The 15,215-nt window shown below is 44.5% G+C and overlaps 1 protein-coding gene across 9 annotated transcripts in view; it reads left to right on the forward strand.

The window, feature by feature from the left end:
• Nrf1 (nuclear respiratory factor 1) overlaps positions 1-15,215 on the forward strand; it is a 106,978-nt gene that overhangs the window by 80,418 nt on the left and 11,345 nt on the right. For 7 of the 9 annotated variants that reach the window (XM_085683926.2, XM_085683927.2, XM_085683921.2 and 4 more), the window contains one exon: positions 1,786-1,910. In XM_085683926.2, the coding sequence (XP_085540052.1) occupies positions 1,786-1,910 (125 nt within the window). Of the gene's footprint in view, positions 1-1,785; positions 1,911-12,847; positions 14,273-15,215 lie in introns of those variants that run through there. The other 2 variants (XM_085683929.2, XM_085683928.2) reach the window with 2 other exon arrangements.

The raw sequence follows: 15,215 nt of genomic DNA on the forward strand, positions 1-15,215 counted from the left end.
CAGCTGTCTGGATGTAATGTTTCCACCAATGTCTGTGTTGTACAGGCCCTTTATTCTGTCTGTGGATTCATAACATTTGTAATTTTTCTATATAAAACATAGGCTTTACCTTTGTTCTCAAGAATAAACAACTCTTTTCTCATCTTCTAAACGGCACCTGCTACAGCTGTAACTTCTGAGGTTTTCTGTCTGTTGAGTCTGTCTCTCTTCCCTGAGGAATTACCGTGCCCATTGCCTTACCTGTTGAGCTTCTTCAGTAAAAGAAATGTATGTACACATATGCATATGCCACAGTACACATGTGCAGATCAGAGGATAGTTTGTAGGAGTTGCTTCTCTGCTTTCACCTTGTGGGTTCTGGGGATCAAACTTGGGTGACAAATGCTTTCACCTATTGAGCCATCTTGCTGGCCAGTGTCTGCTTACTTAAAAAAAATGTTTTTAGTATGTGTGTGGTATAAGTATATGTTTCTTCAGGACCGCAGTTACTTGTACCTGTGTGCACATAGAAGCTAGAGGAGAGTGTTGGGTGTCCTGCTCTGTCACTTTGTTTGAGACAGGGTCTGTCACTGAATTAGAGCAAAGCTGGCAGACAGCAAACCCCACTGATCCTACTGTCCGCCCCAACAGCACTGGGAGACAGGACACACACAGCCATGCCAGCTTTTTTCATATGGGTGGTCGTTCAAATCAGATCCTTGGGCTTGCACAGCGAACTGCCTAATCTCCTCATGCTCCCTCAGAGATCCCAGTTGTCAGCTGACGACCTCTATTTTCATAGGCGAGATTCTGAAGTTTCTGAGCTATTTTATTTTGTTTTTAAAATCACTGAAATTCAGATGACAAATTTTAGTCTTACCATCTTCAGGAATTTTCTTCCTTACTGGCATAGTAAAAAAAAAATAGTCTAGGCCGGGCAGTGGTGGTGCACACCTTTAATCCCGGCACTCAGGAGGCAGAGACAGGAGGATTTCTATAAATTCGAAGTCAGCCTGGTCTACGAGAGCTAGTTCTGGACAGGCTCCAAAGCTACAGAGAAACCCTGTCTCGAGAAAAGCCCCCCCCCAAAAAAGGAGTGTATGGCATTACAGAGTCATGAAAAATGAATGCTTATTTATATAGTAAACGCAGATAGCAAAGGTGGAAAAAAATGGGACCCAAACTGCTAGAATCATGTTCTCCCTTTAAACAGATGTCTCTGCTCTATGTGGTGTTGGCTTTGTAGGAAGGGGAGTTGTTGATTTCCTTGAACTTGAGAGGTCAGAACTTTGGTTTACAGTAATGATTTTAAAACTAAGACTCCCTTTAGTGAAACAAAAGGAAGAGCTGGATTACTCACATTAGTGGTCAGCCATTGCTTCATATTCGAAAGGGATGTGTATAGACTGTGTTGATCAGAGAGCAGTCCAGCTTGCGATTCCTTGGATTATCATCCATCTGAGTTAGAGGAACAGTTTCTGATTTTCTGTCTTGTGGTATCTTGTGATTAACAACCGAAATGGTTTTGTGTGACTGTAAACACGGCTTCAACTTTGGTTTCAGTTGGTGATGATAAGGAAAGACTGACAATGAACACCTCTGGCCTCAAATACTCATGACCTCGTTTTAAAGAAAATTTCACATTAGCTTTAGAAAGATGTAAGACTTGAGACTTCTCTAGCCATGTGATAGTGAAAATTACTCTTGACTCTTTCCCATGTAGCACACAGAGAGCCTAGGAAGGTCAGTGTTGTGCCTTCACTCATCTTGCGTGTGTCCCCCTCTGTCCTGTCCCTGTGCCCACAGTGAAGCTGCCGCCCACGCTGTCGCCACACTGGCTGAAGCCACCTTACAAGGCGGGGGACAGATAGTCCTGTCTGGGGAAACCGCAGCAGCCGTTGGAGCACTTACTGGAGTCCAAGATGCTAATGGTAAGAGATCATAAATATTTTATTGAATTTTTTCCCTGTTTCCACTTAAACCTTCCTGATATAGCTGGCAACAAACCCTTTAGGAAGAGGTTGAGCTTGGTTTTAGTTTTTCTTCATAGGTCAGCAATTGATGCCTAGGAAAATCTAGAGGCCTCTGATTCCTCTCACTAATAGGATCCTTGAGGTTCCCTGAAGGAAAATGCCTCTATAATGGCCACCTAATTGGACTGCTTTTCAAAAATTAGCTGTTTTGATAAATGAGACTTGCTGAGGACTACTTTAGAATTTGCTATGGGGCATTTCCTTTCTTTACTGTCTTGCGGGCAGAGATTTGCATGTGGATGGAATGCACTGACATCCATAAAGGTGCCACGTCACCTGTCCCAGGTATACAGCAGGCTGTGGTGAAGGCACTTTTCTGGTTGGTCCTGTGGGGCCTGTTTCTTGTTATTGTGTGACATTAGCAAGGACATCTGAATTTAACCAGGAACCTGCCACCACCCCGCCCTTCTTTCCCAGCTATTTGACCTCCTGGATATTGGTGGCTATCCCAAATAAACAAAAGGGATAAAGTTCATAGAATTATTGTGACAAAGGCTTCCAGCCCCATTCCAGCTCTTTGGATCCACTTCGGCAGCCTCTGGGAGACAGTGGCCAAGATCTGGGCTTTCCAGGACTGTGCCTCAGAGGTCTGGGTCAAAGGACGACCAGCCTTATCTGTGAGACTGTGTGTGATTGTTTCTTTAATTAAGCAGGACAAACCAAGTATCTATGGTAGCACTTTAGAGAGATAACATCTTTTTGTTTAGACAGAAAGTTTCTTCTTGGCATTAAGTGCCTGAAAGAAAAGTTTCAGCTGGGTATAGTGGCACTCTTTAATCTCAGCACCGGGGAAGCAGAGGCAGGCAGAGCACTGAGTTCAAGGACAGCCAGAGCTACATAATGAGATTCGGGGGGGGTGGGGAGACGGTTAGCACTGTTTGTTTTCGTCGTCAGCCCATAAGAGCTGGGTACCCTGCTAGTCGGGGAGTCTAAGGAAGGCACAGTGCCGTGTCCTCTTTGCAGCAGGAGAGCTTCCTGTTCTCCTGGGGACAGAGATGGAGGAAGTCCAGAGCTATTAGCACTTCTGAGAAGCAGTTTCCCAAATTACATACTACAACCATGGGCTCTTTTCTCTGAGGCTGGGGGGCTTTCCTCCACTAACCTGAGTGGAGGTAGGGTTGGCTTTAGCCAGAATACTGCCGGATAAAGGATATCTTACACCTGTGTATTCAGGATGCAATGGATCATGCAGAGAGTTAAGGAAAAGCTCCCTTTGTAACTAGGACCCTGCCTCTGTTTCTTTACCTTTTCTCTTCCTCATCTACTCAGAGAGGAAGGTTGGCTCTGTAGCCATGACATTCTTAAGTACAGGTGCTATCACTCTCCCTGGAGCGACTGAAATACGTCTGGATCCCATCTCCTCCCCAGCCTCCCCTTTTCAGAATGACAAACTTAGAATTCTAAGTATGTTCTGGGTATCCATCCAGATAGATGGGCAATATAATAATATCGAATCACATTCTCTGCTATTCAGTGCTGGAAGTCGCCTCTTGTCTAGTAGTTTTCATGTTGTTGGCTATAATCTTAATAAGAGCACTTTTGTGATCTACGCCCTGAGAGCCCATAGTTCCAGCCAAGCATAGTGACTGCCTGTAGTCCTGCTTCTCAGAAGGCTGAGAATGGAGGGCCACTCACGCCCATTAGTTAGAAACCATCCTGGGCAATATGATAAGAATAGTATAAAAATAAAGTTTTAAAAATAAAAAAAAACAAAAAAAAAAAAAACGAGTTCAAGGCCAACCTGGGCTACAGAGTGAGTTCCAGGTCAGTCCAGGTATACATAGAGAAACCCTATCTCAAAAAAAAAAAATATCAGCTGGGTTGTGGTGGTGCACACCTTTAATCCCAACACTCGAGAGGCAGAAGCAGGTGAATCTTTGTGAGTTTGAGGCCAGTCTGATCTACAGAGTAAGTTACAGGACTTACTTGCTCCAAAGCTACAGAGAAACCCTGTCTTGAACCCCCCATAATAGTAAGTAAATTAATTAATTAAAAAGCTATCATTAGTCTCCCAAACAAGCCAGTGCTTGCCAAACTGAGGACCTTTGATCTGGGCTTGTCCTTTTCTCACTATAGGTTCTCTTTATCAAACTAAACCAGTGCCTTCTGCCTCATCTCATTGATTTCAGGCTTTTGCCAATCCCTTTATCTGCTCTTAGGAATTCACACAGCAGATGTAATGTGGGAAATGACCCCAATTGTTCTGACGTTCCTTCTGTGTTGATACTTTTCACCTAGAGTGCTATACGTTTTACTCTGGATTAGAATTGGGTGTCCTCCTTATCCAGCTAATGGTAGCTGGCCAGACCATTCTTTCTGTGTGTGTTCTTGTGGTCCTTGTCGCTTGTGTATTGATAAACTCAAAGTACCTGCCAGTAAGCCAATAAAATTTCTTTTGTTTTTAAATCAGAAAGTTTATTATCAGGAAGACTAATGATGGTAGAATAAAGTCCTGACTTGAAAATGGACACTCCCCTGGGGGACGTACATCACAGACTCCAGAAAAGTCTAAAGAACAACCCAAATAAAAATGATTCTTCTTAGAGCCATTCAGATAGAGGTTCATGCCTGAAGAGGAGTTTGTGGGCAGAACTAGCAGAAATAGAGGATGATTGGCCTCAGAATTTGCTGAAGTAAAGTAACCTCTGGATGGTAGGTTAAGTTACTGAGAATATAAACTGTTGTCCTATAAGACAGTGTTGAAGATCATGACCCATGCCTAACAGAGGTAAAGTTCTGGGTCGTCAAGCAGACCTGATAAATGCACTCTTCATCCATATACCCTGAAGACATACTCTTTTTTGTTTTGTTTTGTTTTGTTTTTGTTTTCTGGGCACTAGCTTTATCCCAACATGACAGGAAGTTCGAACCCTAGTATTGCTTGATTCTGTTTGTGTCCTGAGAGGCTGTGCACATTAGCCTGTTCATTTCCCTTTACTTTACCATCCTCTTCTCTGCTAGGCCCCATCCCTGTACTCCCAGTACTCTGGCTTGCAGGACCAGCGGATGCAGACACTCCTTCTTATTTTACAGCAAAAATAAAGAATTCTGTTGGCTCCTGGCCACCTCAGCATTTCCTAAGTTAGCTGGCCTCACTCTTCCAGTGAGCCAGAAGAGAAAAGACAGGACAAAGATAGGATCTGATGTGGCCTTCAGTTTGCCTTTGCTTTGCTTTGTTTGGTTTGGTTTGGTTTGGTTTGGTGTTTGTTTGTTTGTTTGTTTGTTTGTTTGTTTGTGGGAGTGTTTAAATATTTTTGGTTTTGCCTTTATTATAAAATTATTGATAATTCCATCCAGTAGAATGTTGATGTTTGAAGTTTGTTTTTTAAATCTGGCCTTTCTTTCTGTTTCTAAAGAAAAAAAAAAGTTTTCAAGATAAATAGTAGGACTGTATTGTCAGTGTTATTTTGTAACTCATTTTAAAGTGTCTTAACCATTTTCTTGTCATTAAATCATTTTTCAGAAAGCCATTTTAATATGCTTGATAATATTTCATAATATTGTCCATAATTAGTGAGCCATCTGTTATTGGTAATTTAGCTTATCAATAGTTTTTTTTTCCAGTAAGATAGTATTGGTTATCTTTTTACAAGATTTTACACACCTTTATTTATTTTGTTATTTATTTAGTTATTTAGTATCACATTTTCCCATGCTTGCTTTTTCTCCCATACTGGAATTGACCTGCTCCTTTGCCTTGCACTTAGCATATTAGCATAATTATAATTTCCCCTATTTTAGGACAGGTAATAAGTTCTGTTTTATTTAGTTTGCATTTTTATATTAGTAATAAATGCTGCCTTTTTCATTATTTTTTATTTTTGAAACGGGCTTATTGTGTTGTCCAGGCTGGCCTTAAACTGAAAGGCGGCCTCCCACATCATCCGCTAACTGCTGGGGTTACAGGCAGGAGTAGACACCATTCTCAACTCCTATTTTTATCTACATTTGTGCGTTTCCTGTTGTTTTTTCTAACACGTGTGGATGTTTTGTCTTCACGTTTGTCTGTGTCCTAATAATGTTCTTTGTTAAGTGTGGGCGTATGTGTGTTATCAAAATTATAGAGAGTGAGCTTTACATTGACTTTGAAGTTCACCTAGAGAAATTAGTCTGTTTCTGCTGGATCCCTGCGAGCTCTTTGCGGCACTGCCTGTGTCCTCTGGCTAAGACCTGGGGTCTCTGTCTTCCTTCATGCCCTGAGAGGAGACTGTTGAAACATCAAAGCTGCCACCCTGCAGGGCGTTGACAATGCATCTACAGAAGGCACCTGTCCTTGCTCACCTTTGGGCTGCAGAGCCTGCTTTCCCCAGGTGGTCCTGGCAGCAGCTCCCTGCTTTCGCTCTCCCTTAAGGCTCTTCCACAGTCTTGCTGTCCCACAAGCATGTGTCCGTTTACTGCTCATCCTGCTGTCTCTCCTCCTCACTTAACATGGCCTCTCATGACCTCTTTACTCTTTTGGTTTTTTTTTTTAATATTTATTTATTTGTTATGTATACAGTATTCTGTCTATGTGTATGCCTGCAGGCCAGAAGAGGGCACCAGACCTCATTACAGATGGTTGTGAGCCACCATGTGGTTGCTGGGACTTGAACTCAGGACCTTTGGAAGAGCAGGCAGTGCTCTTAACCCCTGAGCCATCAGCCATCTCTCCAGCCCTTGTTTGTTTTGTTTTAAAGCAGGGTCTCTCTACATAGCTCTGGCTATTCTGGCCTGTAAGCAAGGCTGACCTCAAGCTCACAGAGATTAAGGCATGTACCACCATGCCCTGTGGTGGATGACCATGAGCTAAGTGCCAACAGTGTATCACTGAGATGATAGTAGGCCACAGGTTAACCTCCCTAAACCTTAGCTGTGCAGTTGGTATAAAGGTGGTAAGCACTGAACGAGATGATGGCTGTCTGGGGCTCAGCATAGTAAGTATGTAGGTACATTGCACGTGGGGCAGTGTCTCCATGTTTTACATAGACGGTCAAGCGGTACCGAACTCACAGTACTAGTTAGTGCAGTTGTACTTTTCCATCTTTAAGACAGATCCCGGTGCTTAACCTGTGCCCTCAAAAGAGTTGTCTCAAGGGTGGACACCAGACAACTGGGCATGGTCAGAAGCTTCTCTGTGTCCTTCACGGAGGGCAGTGCAATACAAGGCAAGGTGGCTTTACTTTGGGTCTGTCACTGTCCTGGTAAGGTCGCTATTCTCCAGTGCATAGTTTACAATAATTAAGGTCCCTTTGTCGTCCTAAAGTGGCCCTGTCCCCTGCACTGAAGTCATCCTCCTTCATGAAGGATCACTTTTTTCCCAGTGTTTTGCCCCTGTCGCCGTCCTCCACTGTCCTACCATGTCCTGGCTTCTCTAGCTCCTTAAGAAATAAAACACAAGTCCTTATTCTGATAAACCATAAAATACCTCATTCTCTGCATGTGCTGCTCACTGGTGTATGGTGACACGCTCCCAGAAGAGCCACTGGGATGAGTGTGTTAATGCAGGCAGTGTGTCGGCCATTGCTTGTCAGAGGGTGCTGACAGGCTGTTCCTCTGTGCACTAGTTACTTTTTGACTTGGTGCTGAGATTTAAATAAAGAAGTTTAAATGGAATACATTTGGGGCTGGTGAGATGGCTCAGTAAGAGCACTTCCTGTGTAATCCCGATGACCCCCGTGGAGGAGATAGATAATGAGCACCCTAAAGTTGTCCTCTGGCCTCCATGTGTTCACATACACACAAAATAGTAATAAATAAAAAATTTAAATTTAGCCTGACATGGTGGCACAACCTTTAATCTCAGCACTCAGGAGGCAAAGGTGGAGAAGGTTCTATGAGGTAGAGGCCAGCTTGATTGATATATAGCAAATTCTAAGACTGTTCCGACTAAATAGAGAGACCCTATCTCAAAAAAAAGTAATTATATTTTATATTGATACCATTTGTACCTTAGCCGAAGGTGATGAATGCCATGCCACCAGGACTTAAAACAGCCCCTGAGCAACTATTTCTTGCATGTGTTTTGAGTCCCAGTATTTGCATGTTACAACCATACCTTCAAGACCCCGCTGTTGTTGCTGTGGGCTTCCTCGAAGGGAAATGGCTCTCTTCTCCGCTGACTCCCTTTGTGGTGTCTAGGAAGAAAACAAAGGCACTAGCATGGATGTTCGGTCACACCGAGTGGAGGCACTCCCTGTTCTGCACGGGAAAGCCAGTGCAGAGTCCTTCCTAAGGCAGCGCTGCCACTGTGGATCACAGGGCAGCCATGTGTACGGCAGAGATCTCCTGATGAGAGACAAGAGATAGGATGTAAGCAGCGCAGGGCTGTTGCGGGCACATGAACAAGCCTGCAGTTGAGCCCTCAGCTGCCTGCTGCTCTGGGAACTCGACCGTGTGCTGCAGCAGCAGAGGACAGTGGTACCAATGTGTCCACAGCCCGCCAGGAAAGAAGCTTTCCTTATACAGAGGTTTCCCCCATTTGAGTCACTTACCGCCTCTCCTTGAGATCAAGAGGGCCTGCCAGCAAGCCTCATACATGGCCCTAACCACTGTGTTTTGCTTGATCTTTGACTGCCGCTGAGCACTAAGTATAACTGTTTAGAAGCTTCGTGTTTCTTTTCTCACTGTTACTGCCGCCACAGTGATCTGCTTGCAGATGACCAGGTATTGTCGCTAGCAAGGGGCTGGGGCCTGGCTCACCAGTACTGCTGTGTAGAGGCGGCCAAATCTCAGATTTACTGCAGCCATGAGCTGCTAATGGAGACAGAACTCCAGCCCTGACCTTTCCATTGCCTGGTGTGGCTTATCCCCTTTACTGCCTCTCAGGGGAAGTTAAAAAGGTAGAAAACAAATGAAATCATAGTCTTGTCACTCATCTTATTAAACTGCCATTGTCAGGAACCATAGTCTAAGTAGTAAGAGTCACAGTAAACCTTGGCAGAGGCCTTTTGGTGGCCCAGAAGAAAGGGGCTGTGCAGTAGTGGGTCTTCACCCTGGAAGCCTCTTCTCCCTCCCTTCTGACTCGGAAATCCAAAGTGCCTTCCAGAATAGCTCTCTATAGAAGGTAGTTTTCCTAACTCTGCAGTTTTTGCCATCCAGGGAGGTGTAATATTTACACTAATTAAAGGACAGCAGAAACTGTTTTGTCACACTTTTTTCGTGCCTGGGATGTCTATGTGCTACCACTGTGGAAGTAACTACCATTGTCACTAGAGAAAAAATACTTGAACGGGGAAGGGAGGCAAGAGCCTACTTCAGGAAGCCTCTGATGAAATTATATCCCTCAGGCGTGCTGAGTTTTGTGTTCTTCCAAGGTCTCAGGCCTTCCTATCCCTGGGATCTAGCCTCCAGCTCTTCATTCTGCCCCTACAAACAGAGTGTGCTGTGGACACCTTCAAAAGAAGTAACAGTGCCTTTTGCAAGGTCTCCTGTCCCTTCCTATGGGTTAGTACATCGTTTAGCACATTGTTAGCACATCGTTTAGTATGGCATGTTGTTCTACCTATAATTGCTGCACTGAGGCAGGGGGCTCACAAGTTTGAGTATAGACCACATAGTAAGTTCTGACTTTTCTGGGATGTACAGCAAGACCCTGGTAGAGAGAGTTCGGGAATAGGGAATGGAGGAAGGAAAGAGAGAAATTGATTCTCATCTCTGTCTTAAGATGGTAGACTGCTAGTGTGCGTTGAGGGCCTTTGTGTGAAATGTTAGACTGTTATGCCTTCATCTGTATTCTAAGTGCTCATTTGATCTGTGCTATGGCCTTCAAATGTAGTGCTTAGCTGCTCTCCTGTTTAAGCTAGATGCCTTCCATTTGATTCCTTAGCACTCCAAAGAGTATTAGCAGATGCCAGCAAGCCAGCTTGACAAAATTAAAGTCAATACTCTACAGAGAGTTTTTTTTCTTTTTTAATATCAAATCAAGATACATAATTGAACAAATTTAATTGTAGTCATTTCTGTTCGATTCATGATTGGAAAGTAGTTTTTTGGTTTTTCTCCATATTCTTGCAGGTTTAGTAAATTGTGTACAAGGGGCCTGAGCTACTGTTCACACAGGGACCCACATTATAACAGGACAAGCTTTTGGAGAATAAAGTTCTCAAAGATATTGGGTAAAAGAGAAGATCTTCCTTTCTAGTTTATGCTTCTGTTAGAACTTTGTAGGAATGTCAGCACGCCTGTTGTTAACTCTAATAACTTGCACAGCACAGTGTGGTTGCTTTGGGGCCTTCTGACTCTCGGGTTACCTGTATAAATACAGGATTCACTTCCCTGCATCCAGCTATTCCATTTGCTTAATAAAGAGCAAATGTGCAGAGCCCAGCAGCAGCAGTCTGGCAGGAGAAGTAGTCTGAGCAGGATAAGCACGCTTCCTTTTTGTGTGGTGCTCTCTCCGTCTCCTGCCAGGAGTAGGGTATCAAATGAAGGGGAGGCTGTGGTTGGAGTCGGTACTATGAATGTCTAAGTGGCACCTGCTTCATTCAATAGATCTGCTTTCCTGGGCCTCCCACTGCACATCTGCTCCTGACAAAGCCCCTTTTTTCCTCCTGTTGGTCAGGCTAAGAGCAAGGGCCCAGCAAGAAGACATACTGGTTCGGCTTTGTCAGCACAATTGCCTGTGACATTATAATTACACCAAATATTCATTGTCTGAAGGGCTCCAATTTAGAGATTTTTGAAAACCTAAATGGGGTTTTCAAAGTGAAATTGATTTTTTAAAAAATCTTTGCTGTTGTAAAGCCAGCAATTGGATCCGAGAATCACTGAAGGGATCTAAGTATGGGAATGGAGACATTGACTCTGAGCAGGGCAACAAAGGCAGTGCTATCAGATTGGCTCACCAGAGCTAGGAGCTCTTCTGACTCTGCCCGCCCGGCTTCTCCGTGGTGCTCAGTACTAACATAAGGTACACCGAAGGTACTAGGTGCTTGTGATGATGCTGTAGTTTCTCCTGGAGAGGCCTAAAGAGCAAGAAAATGTTAACGTAAATTGATAAGGTAGGGAAGAAAAGGAAAGAAAGAATTGTGATATAAAACAGGAAATGTCCAGGAAATATATTTCTGGCTACTACAAAGTGTCCATTTTCAGATTGAGTTTCCATCTAAACAAAGGCAGCTCTTCCATGGTGTGTGTGTGTGTGTGTGTGTGTGTGTGTGTGTGTGTGTGTGTGTGTCTGAGACACATCTGTGATGTGGAATCGGCATACTAGAAACTCTAGAAAGGTTTTTAATATTGTAACTATTTAGGTTAATTAAAATGAAATAAGATTTAAAATGTGGTTCCTTAGTCACCCTCCATAGCCACTGTGGTAGCAAGCACACAGACTGACTGTGTCCTGTCATGAGGAATTCTCTGAGACACTGGTCTGAACTGGAAATGTGTTGGTTGCTTTAGAGTCCTTGGAGTAGCTAGTGCAGTCTTGGTGAAAGAGGAGAAAGGAAGCCGGGCTGTGGTGGTGCACGCCTTTAATCCCAGCACTCAGGATGCAGAGGCAGACATGTTCCGGGACAGGCTCCAAAGCTAGAGAGAAACCCTGTCTCAAAAAACCATTAGAGAGAGAGAGAGAGAGAGAGAGAGAGAAAGGAAGGAGTGTCTGAACATGTAGAATGCCTCCTAGCTATGCTACCCGGACTGTATTCTCAAGTTCTAGAAAAAGTTTATCTCCAAGAATTTTACCACAATCCTCACAAGGAAGGGGGAAAATACTGATTTTAGGAATGCCTACGTTGTTTTGTTTGAGACAGACTCACTGTACAGCCCTGACTGGCTTGGAACTCACTCTGTAGACCAGGCGATCCTGGAACTCAGAGATCCACCTGACTCTGCCTCCCAGTGCTAAGACTAAAGGTGTTATGTCACCAGCAGCAGCAGGAATGAGTGTCTGTTTTCAACTCCTCTCCCCAGCCTTCTCTTCTCCCCTCAGCTTTCACGGCCCAGCTGTGAGGAGTAGAGAACTCTTCTCAGTAAGCAGCCTCAGGGACCACAAATGTGTAGGAATTGACATTGTATAGATAGCAAAAAGTTCAAATGTAGGTTGTTGGCACCTTCCCTTCCCAGTAGACTTTAAGACCAATGTGTAAGTACTACATGGTTGCTTTGTCTCCTGGAAGAAGGCTCAAATAAAATAAATACTGTTACCTCAAGCTTAGACTAACTTCTTTTTTTTTTTTTTCCTGGAACTAGCTCTTATAGACCAGGCTGACCTTGAACTCACGGATGTCTGCCTGCCTCTGACTCCCCAGTGCTGGGATTAAAGGTGTGCGCCACCACTGCCCGGCAGTATTTTATTTTTCTAATGTAACCCTAATGCATGTAATGTTACTTAGCACAGGTCAGCTCTGACAGTTAGAAGTGGCCTGTGGATTCTATAGTTGTAATCAAGTCTTAGCTGTCACATACAGATTATCTCTCACGTAGATTGCTTGTGACACGTTCTAAATCCTTGGGCAGTTTCGAGCTAAGCGGGCCAGTGTAAGCCTAGGCCATCCCCACCACTCTCCGTCCAGCTGCTAGGAGCTTAGGAAACACAAATTAGTTTTCATATTAGCTTAAGGAAGACGTAATTAGGAAGGTAGATCTGCTACAAGAAAACCGCATCACAAAGGCTAGTTTAGGAAGGAGGTGAGTGGGAGTCATCTACTCCCCTTTTGCCCAGGTAGGAGCTGGCTGTAAGATACGCTTTGTAAACACGTGCCCCATTCCTGCTCAGTGAGCTGGTGTGTTCAGATGAGCTGGGTCTGTTCATTGTTTCACAGAACACTGTGCACTGGGGTGTATGGGAAGCTTCAGAACTCTGGCAGGTTCTGGTGGACCATCTTGTCCAGTGCCTTTTAACAGTTCTATGTTCTTGTCAGGCCTCTTTATGGCAGACTATGGAGGTTCCAAGTGGATCCTGGCAAGAAGGCTGCAGGTGGGCTCATCTGTGGGGAGAGAAGGAAGCAGCTGAGGGTACAGTAACTGCAACACGGCCTTTCCAGGCTGCCTTCCATGGATGCCCTTATTCCCTCACCTGGTCCCCTGCTAACTTTAGTAACTGCAGGGAACTGCTGCCTCTAGTGCTGTTGCTCTTTTGGTTGTTGATTGGCTGGAGTTCTCGCTGTAAAGCCTTGTCTCCGGGACAAGCTGGCTGTGCAAGCACAGTTCAGATAGGAGAGAAAGAACGACTCTCCGGTCAAGATGAAGTTTGCTAGGCTTGGCGAATATGTGGACTCCAAGATGGCGCCAGGCCTACCAATGAAGAAGAAGAAGAAACCTTTAGATGTCAAAGTGGAACAGCTGCTATGCTAGCCATGGATGTGGGATTTCACCCCTAAAGGCATCGTGGGTCATTTCAGAGAGGTCACTCCAACACACACATGAGTCAGAAGAAAGGAAGCGCGGCAAGGGTGGCTTGGTGCTGGCAGCCTACATCCTTTTCAAGGATGAAGAACTCAAACCTGAACAGCAACCACATAACCACTGAAGAGGGGACAGTGCCCAGGGTGCACTCTGAACCATGATCGCCTCGCCCCAGCGCCTGTGTGGGGAACTCCGTCTTCGCTGACTCATTTCCTACCCTGTGAATTGACACCCAATAAAAAGTGACTGTTTTGTGGAAAAGATGAGGCTTTACTGAGGTGGCTGTCTTTCTGGGTGACTGTCAAGCTGTGAAACTGTCCAGTTATCACTCCTTCATCCCGCACTCCGGGGAACTCATTTCTGTAGTAAAACTCAGTGCGGTGACTTCTGAGGACCAGATGCAAGCCACTGCTGTGTGGTTTGTAGCCCTTCCCTCACTCCCCTACCTTCTCTGTGCAGTTTGATCACACATTCTGAGCTATGTTCTGCACATTTTTTTATTTATTTTTTATTTTTGTTTTTTGTTTTTGTTTTTTTTTTGATTTTTCGAGACAGGGTTTCTCTGTAGCCTTGGGGGACCTATCCTGGAACTAGCTCTTGTGAACCAGGCTGGCCTTGAACTCACAGAGATCCGCCTGCCTCTGCCTCCCAAGCGCTGGGATTAAAGGTGTGCGCCACCACCGCCCGGCAGTTCTGCACGTTCTAACTGAAGGCTTGTCCCTGCTTCCATTTTCAGGAAAACCTTTATGGTCAGCAAACCTAGAGTTCAATCTACAGGATAATGAACCATAGGGGATCCAATACCAAAGCCCAGACCTCATTTCATAGTGTTCCCGAGCATCCCCACAATGTTCAAGAGGAAATAATGAGTGTATATTTCCAAGCTCTCTTTTGAGATGTATGTACTAAAAATTAAAAATAAATTCAGTGTTAACATTTGATTTATGTGTAGGGGGGCAAGAGGAGTTTCTAGCAAGACAACACACAAATGGAAGGCTAAATGGCCCTTGCTCCGTGACTTCCTAGCATTAGGGCTCCCTGGGCCTCTCTCTCTCAGTTTGAGGTTGGCATTCATTTCATGACTTTCCATTCTTGTCCTCTGTCCGTCTTTCTGTTTGGTCTTCATTTAGACCTCTGCCTACCACCTGCTGGACTATCATCCTTGCCAGGGAACCAGGCTTAATTTGATTTGTGTGATAGTGCCTTTCTTTAGACATCAACCACTGGTGTATTTTTTCGAGAAAGATTTTCCTCCCCTCACTTATGCTAAGAACATGACAGGTTTTTTTTGGTTTTGATTTTTCAAGACAGGGTCTCTCTGCAGTGTTGGCTGTCCTTTGTAGACCAGACTGACCTTGAACTCACAGAGATTCACCTGCCTCTGTCTCCCAAGTGCTGGGAGTGAAGGCATGCACCACCACCACCTGGCAATAACTTGAGAAGTTTTATGACGGGAGAGTAGTTGGTTTAATTCTTTGTTCTCCCCACTTTTTCAGATATGTTTAATTTTGTATGAATGAGTGTTTTCGCTATGTGTCTGTATACACATGTACAAATGGTGCCTGCAGAAGTCAAAAGAAGGCATCAGATTCGCTGGAACTGGAGTTGAGGTTAGTCGTGAGCCATCATGTGGGTGCTGAGAATTAAGCCATCTCTCCAGCCCTTGTTCATTTTTATCTTTCCTGGTCATAGACTTGATTCTCCACTTAGACCAGTGTTCTTCTCCTACATATATTAGCCTTCTAGTTAACAGGCTACAGAAGGAAGCCAGGTGTGATGGCGCCAGCCTTTAATCCCAGCACTTGGGAGGCAGGGCCAGGTGGATGTCTTGAGTTCGAAGTCAGACTGGTTCTACAGAGCTAGTTCCAGGACAGCCAGGGCTGT

This window comes from Myodes glareolus, chromosome 25 (genome assembly GCF_982192425.1).
Source record: "Myodes glareolus chromosome 25, mMyoGla1.1, whole genome shotgun sequence".
NCBI classification, from domain to species: domain Eukaryota; kingdom Metazoa; phylum Chordata; class Mammalia; order Rodentia; family Cricetidae; genus Myodes; species Myodes glareolus.